Source organism: Erpetoichthys calabaricus, chromosome 14, assembly GCF_900747795.2.
Source record: "Erpetoichthys calabaricus chromosome 14, fErpCal1.3, whole genome shotgun sequence".
Classification (NCBI taxonomy): domain Eukaryota; kingdom Metazoa; phylum Chordata; class Cladistia; order Polypteriformes; family Polypteridae; genus Erpetoichthys; species Erpetoichthys calabaricus.
The window spans coordinates 9101793-9117808 of record NC_041407.2 but is presented as its reverse complement, the minus strand read 5'-3'; the positions used below and the strand labels follow the sequence as shown (position 1 = coordinate 9117808).

General features: G+C 42.1%; 1 protein-coding gene across 14 annotated transcripts in view; it reads left to right on the top strand.

Annotated features, from left to right (window-relative positions):
- The window catches only part of cacna1g (calcium channel, voltage-dependent, T type, alpha 1G subunit), a 453630-nt gene that overhangs the window by 420493 nt on the left and 17121 nt on the right, over positions 1 to 16016 (top strand). For 11 of the 14 annotated variants that reach the window (XM_051936495.1, XM_051936491.1, XM_051936490.1 and 8 more), the window contains 5 exons: positions 422 to 500; positions 661 to 782; positions 1733 to 2083; positions 4532 to 4672; positions 11803 to 11937. In XM_051936495.1, the coding sequence (XP_051792455.1) occupies positions 422 to 500; positions 661 to 782; positions 1733 to 2083; positions 4532 to 4672; positions 11803 to 11937 (828 nt within the window). The remainder of the gene's footprint in view (positions 1 to 421; positions 501 to 660; positions 783 to 1732; positions 2084 to 4531; positions 4673 to 11802; positions 11938 to 16016) is intronic. The other 3 variants (XM_051936487.1, XM_051936492.1, XM_051936493.1) reach the window with 3 other exon arrangements.

The following is a 16016-nucleotide window of genomic DNA, read 5'->3' as shown; positions in this document are numbered from 1 at the left end:
AAGTAAACTTTTTTCATGTTGTCATTATGGGGTGTTGTGTGTACAATTCTGAGGAAAAAAATGAATTTAATCCATTTTGGAATAAGGCTGTAACATAACAAAATGTGGAAAAAGTGATGCGCTGTGAATACTTTCTGGATGCACTCTATCTATCTATCTATCTATCTATCTATCTATCTATCTATCTATCTATCTATCTATCTATCTATCTATCTATCTATCATATAGCATCTTTCATATCTATCTGTCTATCTTGGTTGTAATTGTAATTCTCTCTTTTAGCTCTTGTGAAGGACTTTGGGTTGCACTCCTTGTCTAAACTCGTGATATGAGATGAATGTTGTTCTCCTTAACTTTTGACTCATTTACGTGCTTTAGAGGAGTCACGTCAAAGTCAGTGTGCCGTTGTCTGTCTGTGCAGGTTGGAAATCTGGGGCTGCTCTTCATGCTTCTGTTTTTCATCTTTGCCGCCTTGGGAGTGGAACTGTTTGGTGATCTCGGTAAGTAGCAGGGATTTGAGAGAGCAGTCTCCTCAATCATCAGCATAATAGACCATATTATTATTTTACAAAATTCATTACCTAAAACAAATGTTGCTTTATTTAATAGTCACTGATTGGGGTTTCTTTTTCTGTATTTTGGCTTCTCTTTGTTATCAAGAATGCAGTGAAGACCACCCTTGTGAGGGCCTGGGACGCCACGCTACATTTCGGAATTTCGGAATGGCTTTCCTTACCTTGTTCAGAGTGTCCACAGGAGACAACTGGAATGGCATCATGAAGGTTGCTGTCTTCACCGCTCATTTTCTGCCTACCTTTTTCCATTTTTGTGATGTGATGTTTTCATTTGGTAATCTTTGATGTTCTGCGGTGGGCTGGCGCCCTGTGTTGGCTGGGATTGGCTCCAGCAGACCCCCGTGACCCTGTAGTTAGGATATAGCGGGTTGGATAATGGATGGATGAATCTTGGATGTTACAGATCCATTGTTATCTCTCTGACTGTTTGGTTGAAATACCACATTCATGAGACCTGAAATAATAATTATGATATAATCTCAGTGGCCATTTTATTAAATCTGGCAGGATTATTTCCAGAACCTTCTTGAATCCATCCCTTGAAGAATTCAGCCTGTTTTGAATGCCAGATGGCATCCTACTTATTGCCAGATAGGCGCGCCTAAAAATGTGGCCACTGAGTGTATGTCAACAATACCTTCCCACAGGAATGCTGGTTATTTTACATGACAGACCTCACTATACGCTGAACTAGAAGGCTGCATTGGGTGAAGCTATATGTAGAATAGACTTGTCACGTAGAGACAGGGCACGCTGCCTTCCCTTAATTCTACTGAAGGTAGCACGTCCCACTGTAAAGGTTTTGCAAGTCACACTAGAAAAATGCATTTCTGTCACTTTACCAAATCTTTGGCAAATCTCTGTGGTTTGGTGGGCACACAAAGGCATTGAACAACAGTCCACTGGGTGCCAGTTGTGCTCTGAATGTCAACACTTTAAGAGCTCCTTACATCATTGCAGCAGAGAGCTCTCAGACTGGAAGGAGATGAGAGATATAAAGGAGCAGATGTATCAGTGCTGTCGTGGTCTGTGCCCGCTATGAGAGCAGTTTTAGCAATAACACAGAATCCCCAAATTGAACCGTTCAGAGTATTCAATGCGAGAAGCGTGTGTGCATGAAAGGCATTCCAAACCTGTGTTCATTTTCTTCTTTCTAGGACACACTGAGGGACTGTGCCCAAGACATGGGCACCTGCTACAACACAGTGGTGTCGCCCATCTACTTTGTTTCCTTCGTGCTCACAGCTCAGTTTGTGCTGGTGAACGTGGTGATCGCAGTGCTCATGAAGCACCTGGAGGAGAGCAACAAGGAGGCCAAGGAGGAGGCCGAGATGGAGGCTGAGCTGGAGATGGAACTACGTAACATCAATAACCCGTCTCCCCTAGCTGAGGGGCTGCCTTGGCCAGGCGGAGTGGGAGACATTAGAGACAGGCCAGATAGTCCAGGAGGGCCCTCTGACTCCAGCCAGGTCAAACTGGACTCACCGCTGTCGCTAGATGCCCCACTGGTGAGTTCGTTGACCAGCAGCAGGTGGTAGGCATGGAATTAAAATTTCTCAGTGTGAAAAGCAGGAAGGAAAGGATGACAGTGGTCGATGCATTACATGAGGAGAGGTGTTACAACCTTTGGAATAATGTGTGAGTGACAGACATCACAGGCAATGCTTTATTAAAACTTTACAAAAGCTCAAGAAAAATATTAACAGTGTAACTAATCACAAACCCAAAAACATACACTAGAACTTCTGGCTTGGATAGTAAGTGAGCTGCTGCTGTCTGATACCAGGCTTGTAGGCGGGAGTAAGATGGACCAGATTGTTGTCAGATGTGCCCAGCTGTGCCACAGGTCATTAAGATTTGACTGGAGCACGTCCAGCTTGTTCTGTCCACAAATAGAATATGCTAATAGACGTTTGTTTCTTCCAAAGTTCCCCTGGTTGAAGTCACCAGCGCTCCTTTATCAGAATGATTCATCATTAAAGTGTTGGTAACAGAGTGAATCATTTCTGTTGCTGAGTTCATAAATATAACTAAGAATGATGCAACTTACCTCCCCGGACAAATCCGGTCAGCATTTCAGTGTCTGGATTGCACATTTTAGATTTAATTGGAATGTGCTCGCGTTTACACCGCTGCTTATTCACATACAGTAGATGGCCTGATTGTATCAGATGAAACCCATCCAGCATTAAAACAGCTTCTGAAATAATACGTTTAATGCAGTTGCCCACGATTCCCAAAATGCCACAGTACCTGCACTCGCCACGACTCACCATGAAATGTGACAGTTGTTTTCTTTAGAAACGATCAAACATTCCTCACTACAGTAAATGGAGGCCATGCAGGTCTAAAACCTTTCCACCTTACTTAAATGGTTGCTTTGGATTTTCGCCCTTTCCATCCTCTGATGAGCTGCTTCTCTGATAAGGCGTAAGAGAGTTCCTTAGGTGGTAGTGATAGCAGACGGACACTAACTCAACGAAAAGATGGTGCTCAGTAAACGAGAAAAATGGCGTTGCAATTATACGCCATAAAATGTCACCTTTTTAACCAATTTGAAGCTCATATTCCTCATGGTTCAAACCCCCATGTGACACATTTACCCAAAAACCAAAGAGAAGGCAGGAAAACCAAAAGAAACGTTTAAAAGATAGATAGATAGATAGATAGATAGATAGATAGATAGATAGATAGATAGATAGATAGATAGATAGATAGATAGATAGATAGATAGATAGATAGATAGATAGATACTTTATTAATCCCAAGGGGAATTCACAAAGTTAGCTGTGGCTAAATGACACGATGGGTGAAAAGGCCACCCCATTGATCACCTCCTGTTCCAACTTGCAGATTCAGAACCTTTTCTGCTAAACGTCTTTCTGGTTCTGACCTTCTACTCTCATACTTTTAACCTTAAATTTTGTCTCTAATTTTGACTTTTGTCAAGTTTGTCAATTAGAGTGATCCCAACGTTGAGACTCATAATTTGCTCTTTAACGTCCTAGCGAGTCATTCCAATTTTATTCCTTTCGAGGTCCATTATTCCAAAATCTGATGTACTGCATTCACCACAAACTGTCATCGGTTTCCTCACGTGATGGAAGGCTAACACGGGTTCTGGGCAGCACTGTAGAGAGCTAGACTGGTGTGTGAGGCCACTGATTTCTACTGCGGCCTTTCCTGTTGCATCCGTCTCAGAAAAACAGAACCTGTTAGCTTAATACTACTTGCTGCTTTAATTAGACAAGTAGAAGGAGTGGCTGCCCTCTTATTGTGGTAAACGGGGTGTGACTTGTAAGGGCCCGGCTTTCTCTGTGGCTCTCATTCTGTCTATTTGTTGTTTTTGTAATTTATTTGTTTCTTCTTTCCTGTCACTCTCTCTCTCTTTCTCTCTCTGTCATTCATTTTCCCTCCCTCCCTCCATCTCTCTCTCTCTCCTATCCTTTTTATATCTGTTCTTCACCACCCATTTATCCCTTCCCTTTCCATCGACACCCTCTCTGTTCTTTTTTTCTCTCCATGCTCCATATCATCTCGTCCTCCCTTCACTCAACCCTTGCTTATTATTTCTCTTTCTTCACCCTGGCATTTTGCATCTGTTGATACTTCTCTTTCTTCATACTCTATTTCCTTCTTATCCCTGATTACTTCATTCTCATTACTCTCTGTTGTGGTTTCATCCTACCTTTTTTTTGTAACTCTTTCTTGCCCCCATTCTCTTTCACTGTTTTCCTTTCCCTGGCTTCACTTGCTCACCACCTACTCCTCTGTCACCACTTTTCTTCTTTCACTTCACGCCAATTCTTTACTGCCCTCCCCTCTCACACTTGCTATCTTCCTTCCTTGCTATCCACCTTCTTCCCAATGGCTTCTCTATCCCTTTCACACTCTCTGTCCTTCGCTCTCTTTCTCTCTCACTTCTCTCCTTGCATGCCGGCCTATGCCATTCCCAGGCAAGACATTTACTTGACACCATCTCCCTGCTGATCCAGGGCTCGTTGGAAGGAGAGCTCACCCTCATGGACAACCTCTCGGACTCGGTGTGCCATCACTACGCCCTTCCGAAGTCTGGCAAGTGCGCCACCGAGAAGCAGGTTAATATTTCCACTGGCCCTTCTCCCCAGGCGTTTTTGTGAGTGTTTCTCCTTGTCAGTGAAGTGGAGGTACCAGGGCAAGCAGCTGTAAAGACAAGGGTTTGGATGGCCACTTCAAGTGAGATTAGATTTGTGGGGACCCTTGTATGGTCAAGTGAGTGACAAATGCAGGAGTTATAGCAGGGGTGGGCAAAGTCATTCCTGGAGGGCCACAGTGGCTACAGGTTTTTGTTCAAACCCAATTGCTTAATCAGAAAACAATCCTTGTCAATTATTCAATTTCATAGCTTGTTAGCGCTTCAACTCTGCCATGTCAGGTCATTCCCAAATCCTACATTTTTTTTCCTTTCTTAAGGATATCATCCAAATAATCTGAAGTCTAAAACAGATGAGGAATTTTCAGTGTTTCAGTTTTGTCTCTTCACTTTCCTTCCAAGTATTTAATTAAACCAAATAGTGCGTGATAAATACACACAGAGGTGTAAATGAAAACAAGTTAAATGGAGAAATGCTGGTTTCTTTTGTCATTAGCATCTCATTGCTAATAAGGAGCAATTAAAAAACAAGAATACAGCTGTTTAAGACTAAAATAAGCAATAAGGGTTCAAAATCTTAATGAGCGAGACAACTAAAGTGAAGCTGAAGTGTTACTTGAGCAATAAGGGCTTCTTATTAAGCAATTGGGTTGGAACAAAAACCTGCAGCCACTGCGGCCCTCCAGGAATGACTTTGCCCACCCCTAGTTATAGGCATGTATTGGCCAGCATCACGTCATGGACTGGCACTCAGGGGGCTTCAATTTAAGGAGACGTTCAGACAGCTGTGTGGGAGGCAGATATGACAACCTCATGACTTCAAAGCTGAAGTCCTACTGGGGCAATGGAGTGTGCTGATTGGAGGGCAGGGGTGAGTCAGCTGGGGGGTTTAGATGACCAAACACTGGGCCAATAAGAAGTGCCATAACTTCCCATCAAACCTCTAAACCAGGCACATTCTGTGTGGAGCGGATAACCACAAATTCTTCCAAGGTTGCTACCCTCTTATACTGTTAGGTGGGATTTAAAGAAATACCACCTGGGTGACCACCTCCAGTTTTAGAGTTGCTCATCTCCCTGTTAAAGCCTCTAGAGTTCAGGCCTTGAATGGTTTTCTTATATACAGTACTGTGCAAAAGTTTTAGGCAGGTGTGAAGAAATACTGTAAACAAAGAATGCTTTCAGAAATATAAATAATGATTGTTTATTGTTAACAATTTACAAAATGCAAAGTGAGCGAACAAAAGACAAATCTAAATCAAATCAATATTTGGTGTTACTACCTTTTGCCTTCAAACCAGCATCAATTCTTGTAGGTCCACTTGCACAAAGTCAGGGATTTTGTAGGATTCTACTCAGGTGTCTGATCCACCAATTCTACCAAACAGGTGCTCATGATCATCAATGTCACACGTAGGTTGAAACACAGTCATTAACTGAAACAGAAACAGCTGTGTAGGAGGCTTAAAACTGGGTGAGGAACAGCCAAACTCTGCTACCAAGGTGAGGTTGTGGAAGACAGGTTCATGTCATGGCAAGATTGAGCACAGCAACAAGACACAAGGTAGTTCTACTGCATCAGCAAGGTCTCTCCCAGACAAAGATTTCAAAGCAGACTGGGGTTTCAAGATGTGCTGTTCAAGCTCTTTTGAAGAAGCACAAAGAAACGTGCAACGTTGAGGATCGTAGACGCAGTGGTCGGCCAAGGAAACTTAGTGCAGCAGATGAAAGACACATCAAGCTTATTACCCTTCGAAATCGGAAGATGTCCAGCAGTGCCATCAGCTCAGAACTGGCAGAAACCAGTGGGACCCAGGTACACCCATCTACTGTCCAGAGAAGTCTGGCCAGAAGTGGTCTTCATGGAAGAGTTGCAGCCAAAAAGCCATACCTCCGACGTGGAAACAAGGCCAAGCGACTCAAGTATGCACAAAAACATAGGAACTGGGGTGCAGAAAAATGGCAGCAGGTGCTCTGGACTGATGAGTCAAAATTTGAAATATTTGGCTGTAGCAGAAGGCAGTTTGTTCGTCGAAGGGCTGGAGAGCGGTACAATAATGAGTGTCTGCAGGCAACAGTGAAGCATGGTGGAGGTTCCTTGAACGTTTGGGGCTGCATTTCTGCAAATAGAGTTGGAGATTTGGTCAGGATTAATGGTGTTCTCAATGCTGAGAAATACAGGCAGATACTTATCCATCATGCAGTACCATAACGGAGGCGTATGATTGGCCCCAAATTTATTCTGCAGCAGGACAACGACCCCAAACATACAGCTAAAGTCATTAAGAACTATCTTCAGTGTAAAGAAGAACAAGAAGTCCTGGAAGTGATGGTATGGCCCCCACAGAGCCCTGATCTCAACATCATCGAGCGTGTCTGGGATTACATGAAGAGACAGAAGGATGTGAGGAAGCCTACATCCACAGAAGATCTGGGGTTAGTTCTCCAAGATGTTTGGAACAACCTACCAGCCGAGTTCCTTCAAAAACTGTGTGCAAGTGTACCTAGAAGAATTGATGCTGTTTTGAAGGCAAAGGGTGGTGACACCAAATATTGATTTGATTTCGATTTCTCTTTTGTTCATTCACTGCATTTTGTTGATTGATGAAAATAAATGATTAACACTTCCATTGTTGAAAGCATTCTTTGTTTACAGCATTTTTTCACACCTGCCTAAAACTTTTGCACAGTACTGTGTGTGTATGTCCCGTTGCTCACTAGTGGCCATGCTATTCACCCTATGAGCCCCCCCAAGATGGAGAGCTCCACTCAATGTCTGTAGTGCTGGTGCTCTTCACTCATGAATGTTTGTGAAGCATCTTTTCTTATTTAGTGGAGTGAACAAGTCCAAGGGGTGCCAATCAGTAGGCCTGGGGCAACGTTTCTTATAAAAAATAATTTAGCCAATGACACGATCTGTGATGCTGCCAGTTAAAATGATCTTACCCTCAAACATGGCCATGGCCTTCAAAAGGAGATTCTTTAATTGTTGCATAAAAGATTTCCCTTTGGACAGTTTTCTTTCCAAATAAGTGTAGTCTTTAAAAATGAACATATTCCTTAGGTTCTTGGATGGGGTCAATCTTTTGATAATTAACCTTTAAAATGGCCATAGTTTTACAAAACAATTTGGGAACTGGTATCCTGAAAGAATTTCTGATCCTCAAAAATGAAGAAATTCTCTGAATTTCCTTCCCTTCAGGCAATTTATAATCCAAACGAGTGTGGTCTCCAAATATGAAGCTGTTCCTTAAACTTACTAAAGGGTGCCCTTTGGAGAATTTGTAATTAGTGTTGAATCCCGTCAGTCACCCAGTGGGTGGGCATGGGGGTGTCTCTTTAAGACAATTTAAGATACCCTGAAAGTAAAGATCAAAATGGGTTTGATCTTAAAGGAAAGTTCTGTATTTTTCAAGTCAAAGTCATTTCTTCACAGTCATGGCATACAGTATATTCATTTGCCACTGGAAACTGTGTTCTAAAGTGAAGCATATTTTATGAATTTTAAAAAAATAGATATCCCACCCTTGTGCTCTCTAATGGAGCTTGAGTAAACTCATTGGCACGCACTGATGCCAATCAATCTGTGCTGCTGGGATGGGCTTCAGCTCCCCAGGACACTGCCCTGCATAAGTGGGTTAGAATAGCAGTACATCGGTAACGTCTGTTTAGTTCTTGTCACTTGATTCCATGCCATGCCCTTGCTCAATATTATGTCCCACCAAAGCACATGCCTGCATTATCATTCTAGCAGCAGCAGGTAATATCTCTCTATATATAAAAGGAAATCCTGGAATGGAAAGCAAATGCAAGGCTACGATACGTGATAATCTCGAAAGACATTTTAACGACCCACGAGACCAATGAGACTTGCCACAGGACCGTAAACATGAGACTTGGTGCCAAGAGATTGTCCCAGGGCCGTAGCAAAAAGGACAGCGGCTGTACAGGCTTTAAAAAGATCGAAGGGCAGCATGACAGCAGTCCCCCCACTGACAACGCGAGCAGCATTGTACATCCTGCAAGAAAGAATTCAACCACGCCTGGGGACAGAAATAAAAGACAGGTATTGCTTTTACAACATCACGTGAGACCAGACAATGAGCCATCATTTAAAACAAGTCAACAGACCTCTAAGCTAGCAGTTGTTGGATTGCTTTTGGCAGGCGAGCATCATGTGCTCCGAGCTCTTAAAACAACGACATGCGACAGGCAGAAGAGGCAGAAAGACAGCAAATGATCCAAAGGCATATCCTTAGCGTACATTCAGTCACAACGCCCTTCACAACACGAGCAGTATTATACGTCTGGGAAGAAAGAGATGTAACTACGCGCGGGGCAGGAAATAAAGAAACAAGTATTGTTTTTACAAAAGTTTTTAAAGTAAAAGTGAAAATAATGCATATGTAACAATTCACAAGAAAATAACAATCTCTTTAAATTGTAGATTGCCTGCCTAAGGTAAAGTCATCCCTGATGAATGGGGACGTGGGAATGAGGGGTCCTTTCATCGGATTAGCGTTACTTCAGATGTGGAATGGCAAAATGGGGGAGGCAGCTTGATGAATGAGGTCTCCAGGACTTAAAACAAATCCAAATCATATTATGTGATATCATCTAATGTGAAATTCTATTCCGTATATTTATACTGTATTGAGGATTTATTCTGTTCTATGTATTGTACTGTACGGCTCAGAATTAAAAGACAATGAGTAAAATGATAAATTAGAACTTCATAAAGACGTTTACAAACGTTGGCGCTAAACACATGCAGAGCAGGTTAGAGACGATGAAACCAGGGAAATTAGAAAGGCTAAAAAAAAATGGCGCTATACACATGTGGAGAAAGTTAAAGGATATGAAAGTAGGAAAATTAGAAAATATAAAAAAAGAAAGTAAAGATCGCAGTAGCGCAAACAAACAAACTGCCTCATTTAACTATACACCAGTCTAACTTTGGTTTTGCACAATAATTACTACGCTATTGCACCTTAACACTTAATTCTACTTTATTCACATAACTGTACTTATTTATTATGTTCTACTATACTGTTACCTTTCAATCTATGACTTTTTGTTAATTTAACTGATATTCTTGTAATAGTTTTTGATAAGCGGATCAGGATGCATTTCACAGCGTGTTATCCTGTATAACTATGCATGTGACAAAGAATCTTGAGAATTTCAAAAATGGAGATTACCGCACATGCATTTATTGGTTACTTTAATGTATATATATTTATCTGTCTGCTTATTTAAAAAGCTACATTTACCCCAGGAGTCAAAAACGTTCTGTCTAGCCCTTGTACAAAAACCTAGACAAAAGCTGGGGTATCACCTGGGTAACCCCATGTACTTTTGGAACTGTGAGAGGAAAATAGCAGGACTTTACAGACAGGAGTCCAATGCAGAACTCTACTTACTTTGGTACTTTGTAAAAAAAAAAAAAAAAAAAAAATTATTAACTGCTGATGATGTCGATCGTTTTGTCTGTGCTGAAATTCCAAACAGAGAAACCTGTCCTGACCTCATTAAAAAGATTCAGCATATTGGGACTCGCAAGATTACAAATATTGTTTTTACAGAAGTTCTGAAATAAAAGTGAAACTAATGAAATAGCAACAATTCAAAGAAAATACGGGGGTTGGCAAGCGAAGCAAGCAGGGGGCGAAGCCCCCTAGTCTTTAATAATAATGAAATAAGCTTCTGTACAGTGAAAGAAGATAAGCGATCGTAAATGTGACTTTTTCAGTGACTGTTGTCTAGTTGTGTACAGAACAGAAACAGCAATTCACATGTGAGCGCCAACATTTAAAGTCAGTAACGGCGCTTGGCAATGACTTTCTGAGGTGAATCCACATCCCTGGCCCTGAAGTGTACCACAAAGGAAGACGAGCAGATGGCCTTCTTTTAAAATGGCTGAATTGCACCTCAGTGTCTTGCTTCTTGCTTTTTTCTTCTTTAAATGATACACTGATTTGCAATACGCATGCATTCTCGGTACCCAGATTAATACTCGATAACATTTCTGGCTTAAAAAATTGATGTATTCAATATCTTTTAAGGCTCTTTTTCGCAATGGGACTGTGATACCCTTAAGCTCCACTATAAAATGTAAGAGCAGGCTAGTTATTTTTTTTAAATTTATAAAAAAATGTTTCACTTTAGAATGCAATTTCATGTGAAAAATGTATATATACCATGATTATGAAGAAATAACTTCAAGTTACTTACCCGTTAAAAGTTAAGCACTTCCTGAAGGGGGTGGCCTTTGGAAAATCTACGCTTAAAATTAATAATAGCCTTAAAAAGTGGAGTGGCGCCTTCAGTCTCTTGGTGTGTTGGGGTCGGGCGGGGGGCTGCTTGTTTAGACAATTCAAAATGGAGATCAAAAAGGCAGCAGTTGCTCAAGTTTCTTGAGTACCTCTACCAATTGTAATTAAAAGGGGCTTTGATCCTGGAAATATCAAGTAATTCATTGAGTTTGCAGGGAGGTGGAGGAAGACCCCTTACGAGAATTTAGAGTCAAAATGGGTGTGGTCTCCTAAAAATGAAGCAGGAACCCCGTTTTCTGAAGGGGATTCACTTGAGAGAATTTTTGATCAAGGTGTGTGAGGCCTTGAAAAATATAATGACTCCCTACGTTTCCCAGATGGTGGAGAGGATCCCCCTTTAGTTTATTTAAGATCCAAATGGGGGGGGGGGGGGAGTTCTCAAAAATGAAGTTCCCTGAATGTGGTGTCCTTTGGATGATTTGTGATCAAAATGAATGTGGTCTTCAAAAACCAAAAGTGTCCTTCCCTGAAGGCAAAGTTAGATCAACACAAGTGAGATGTGAAGTCTTCTGGGGCAGGGGGGAGCGCTGACAACAGCATACCATCACCCTCTGGGCACAGGGCAGCCTGAGCCCACCTAAAGTTCATGCTGTCCTTGGGCTCACTTCCTTTTGTGTTTTAGGCTGAACAGCCCAAGGTCCGGAGGAGGTGGACACTAGGCTCTTATAATTTGGTGTTAAACTCTTCTTTCTTCTGTTCTTTTTTTTTCTCTTGCTTGAATGCTGTGTTTCTCACGCTTGGCTCGTCTTTCCCTGTTTAGATCCCTCTAGCTGAGATGGAGGCTCTGTCTCTGACGTCTGACATTGTGTCGGAGAAATCGTGGTCCTTAGCTCTGACGGACGACTCTATGCCTGACGATATTAACACTCTCTTACTAAATACTCTGGAGAGCAATGTACTTGAAGTAGACAAACCTGTGTTTTTAAGCTCCCTGCTGGGACTCGAAATACTCCTCGGCTTCCTCCCTGTCTTGAAAATAAAACCACTAGGATGAAAAAAATGTTCCTTTCAAATCTAAAAATTGCTTTCTGTCCGAATAGTTGGGCCAGACTTGGCAGATGATAACTATGGAGGATTATTTTGGACAAATAAACGTGACACTAAATGAACAATTACAGCATGACATTTGAGTATAAACAATTCAATGTGTCACAAAGTATATTTTTGTTGCTTATTTCTTTAGGCATTTATGTCATTATTTCTCCATTTATTTACGCTGCTCTCAACATGAAATAAGCCCTGAACTGAAACACCGTCACTTAACACTCGTGAATGTTGAGGGGGTGGGCTGTAGCGAGTCCTGTTTTCTGATTGGTCAGTCGTGCACAGACTAGACCACTGCACTTTACTGGCTCGTGCGCAGGCTCAAAGTCGCGACTGGGTGTTTCGGATATGAGTGCAAGGAAGAGTTACCCACAATGACTCTGTGAAGAGACGATTTGAAATTCAAAGTGTCTGCTGGGACTGAGGCACTTGATGGCCGAAGGTTTACGTCTGCTCTACCGACAATTCACCAATCAAAAAAAAAAAAAAAAATACAGAAGTCGATAGAACTCAGCTTTGACGAGTGAAAGTGACCAGCTTCATTTCAGGACTTATTTCATGTTGACTGTGTGTCACTACAGTAAATAAATGAAGAAGTGTGCTAGGAGTTATCTTACATCTGGTCATTGTTCATATATTTGGTATCAATGTTTGCAATCTTACACTCGTTTTGGGGGATTTGGGGTCCCTGAATTCATTTTTGCCGTTCACTTTTTCATATTCCAATCTGTTGTTATTTTTGGGCCGATTTGACCATCATGTAGGGGTGCGTATCATTTTAGGCGCCCGTCATTAGGGCAGGCGTACTTGCCATGGAAGTTTTATTGAAGGTTATGACCTCAATTTCACTGTGATGGAATGAAAGGACAATCCTTCTCTATCTCTCTTATCCAAGGTGAGGATAAAATCCTTCATGGATCGTGTCTCAGAAAAACTGCTTTTGGACTCTGACTTTCTTTCATAAACCGAGGTCCTGACTCTCTGTGGCCATTAAAGATCCCTGGGCATCTTTAGAAAATGTCCTGGCTAAATTGGCCACATCCATCCTGGCCCCCTAATCATCCCTGGTCACTAACTGGCTAACTGTCTGTCACCCCTTCACCAGCTAATAGCGAATGTCTGGTGAGCGCACTGACGCAAAAATGGCTACCATCGTATCATCCAGGTGGGTGCTGCACATGGGTGGTGGTTGACGTGGCTCTCCTGTGTCAGTGTAAAGCACTTTGAGTAGTGAGAATAGTGCTGTATAAATGTAATTCATTATTATTAAGTAATAATTATTATTCTTGTCTGCTTCTATACATTCTTCTCCTTGTCACTCTCAAATTCTATCTGCTTTTCAGTTACAACAAAGTATTAGATAAATACATAAATAAGCAGCTAAAAATATATTTTGTGACACATTAATCATTTATACTCATATTTCATGTAGTTATTATTTATTTATTGTTACATTTCACAGTACTTTAATTTATTTCCATATTTACTTATTTTTTACATTTAGTCAGAAATGTTCCTCCATAGACGAGACTTCTTAAAATTTGCCTCTAATTTCCTTGGCGGTGTGGATGTGCCCTGGCTGCTCCGAAGGTGGCGTTCTCCTCTGCCACTCCCTTTCTCTGGGCACAGTCCGTCAGCCCCCCATGCACACGGGGCTTCAATCTAAGAACGTCCTCTGGGCACTGATTGGCACAAGCAGAATGTGGAAGCCTGTGTATTTCGAGCCCTGGCTTGGCATTTAGCCATTCACACCTCTCTTTCTTTCTGTCTCTCTTTCTCTCTCTCCTTCCTGATATACACACATCCCCCATTCGCGGCCTTGTGTGTATACTGTAGAGTAGATCCTCTCTCCCACCTCATAGCAGACACTGCTTCTCTTCAGACATCTCTGGATTCATTCTGTGTGCTCGGCCTCTCACCGCTACTCTCACGCCTAGTTCTCGTATCGAAAGCCTTCTCTTTTCGATCAGCTCTGCCTTCCATGGTTTGCATTGATGGATCATGTCAGGCGTTACGTGAGAGAAAGACAAGGTTGAGGAAGAAATGCTTGACATCTTCTCCTTCTTTCAGCAGAACGTTTTCAGATTTTGGAAGTTCCGGAAAGTTCAGGGAATTCTGAAAAGATGAACATTGGAAGTTCATCTTCCAGATTGAAGGGAGCAGGTCATAAGCCTTGAAAATAACCCAACTTGCCTCATGTGAAGTCTGTTTCAGAATACTGACGACACGAGTAGCATAAGAGGCAGGTGGAGCATTTACACTGATTTTCAGTCGCTTGCACCCTAAACTACGTGACACGTGAAGGTTTACAAATTCAGACAGTTCTGTCCCTTTTGGTTACGTTCATTAGCACGTTGACTGCCACAGTGAAAACGGGTCAATTTATTCATGACGTCAATGTAAAAACTGTGAACGAAGACTTCAGACATGACAGCAGGTGTGGTTATATGGCAGCTTTATTTTGCAGCATCACAGTGAGTAGAGTTTCAGAAAAGCCGGCAATCAATATTACATGACAGCATCAGGGCTCTTCTGAACCCCGTCTGTTGGGTGGGGCAAGTTTTTATACCCCTAGAATGCGTGATTTAATATCATTATGAGATGCAACAGTCGACAATTTTATTCTCAAACGCCCCTGTGCGATGTGATTTCTTGGCTCAAATGTTATGGCATTGAAATGTAAGCTAAGGGAAAACGTGATAAGGCAGACTCATGTGTGGAATGCTTTGGCCTTGAGTCATTTGAACAAATATTTTTTTTTCTGTTTGCTCAGCAAAGCATGCTGAATGGTTTCGTATAGCTGACTTCTCAGACATGAATTTGTACAAGGGAACGAAGAGAACATTCATCTTCCACAAAATCTGAGTATTATTTTAATACTAGCATAGCAAAACAAGCGGTACAATGGTAAGTCCATCTGTTTCGAGCGCGTCGTGCATTTATGAACCTCTGTTCACCAGATACGTCTTACGTTCTTCTTCCTTTGTACATCTTGTTGCCCCATTGTTGGACGTACGCCGCACAGTTTACTACCGTACAATGGCCACTTGCCTTTGTTTAGTGGTCATTCCCACCCACTCGTGGATGCACCGACATTACACCCGGACCAGGGCACGGATGCCAGACGGATGGACGTCTTATCTTTTTTTATATAGAGCGATACTGATTAAATGCATTTTGTTATTGATCCAAACTCACAATAAAAAATTATTGTCAGTAAAAAAAAAAAATCCATTTGAGTTATCTCGTAGTTGGCACATGGAATAGAAAATTCTTTGTGCTAGTGATGGCAGATTCATGAACGATTCATTGTTTTTTGAGCGACTCTTTTCACTGAATCATGGGAACTGATTTGTGAGCTCGATCCACTAGAGCTCAGCGTGAGTGCGCCTATTTGATGTAGTCTTTAGTCGTACGGGCGGCTCTGTGTTCTTGGGCGCTGACAACCAATAAATGTTCATCCAGAAGTATAAAGCATAGACGGCAGCATTGAGGAATAAGGAATGTGGGTGTGTTGGACCTCACAAGCAGAAGAGAAGCTCATCTGTCCAGTGTCTCGCGTTTTATGTACCACAACAGAATTGGGAAAAAGAAAAAAAAGGTCAAGGCTGCGTCTGAACTCAAAGCACCTGAGAACCCTTCTTAGAGCACCGGCTCCATCAGGCAGCACACTATTGGCTGTCAGACAAAGGGGTAAACCCGACTGTGCTGGAAAGTTGGCACACGGCTGTTAAATTTGACGTGCCCAGCAATTTCCTGTCATGTGAATTGACATGGTCTGGCGCCAAGATCAGCACTTTCAGTCAGTAACTCTGACATACCCAACAACTGGAAGTCACCTAATGTGACGTCAGCTTTACCCACAAATATTCGGTGGGTAGCGCTGCTGCCTTGCAGTTAGAAGACCCGGGTTCGCTTCTTGGGTCCTCC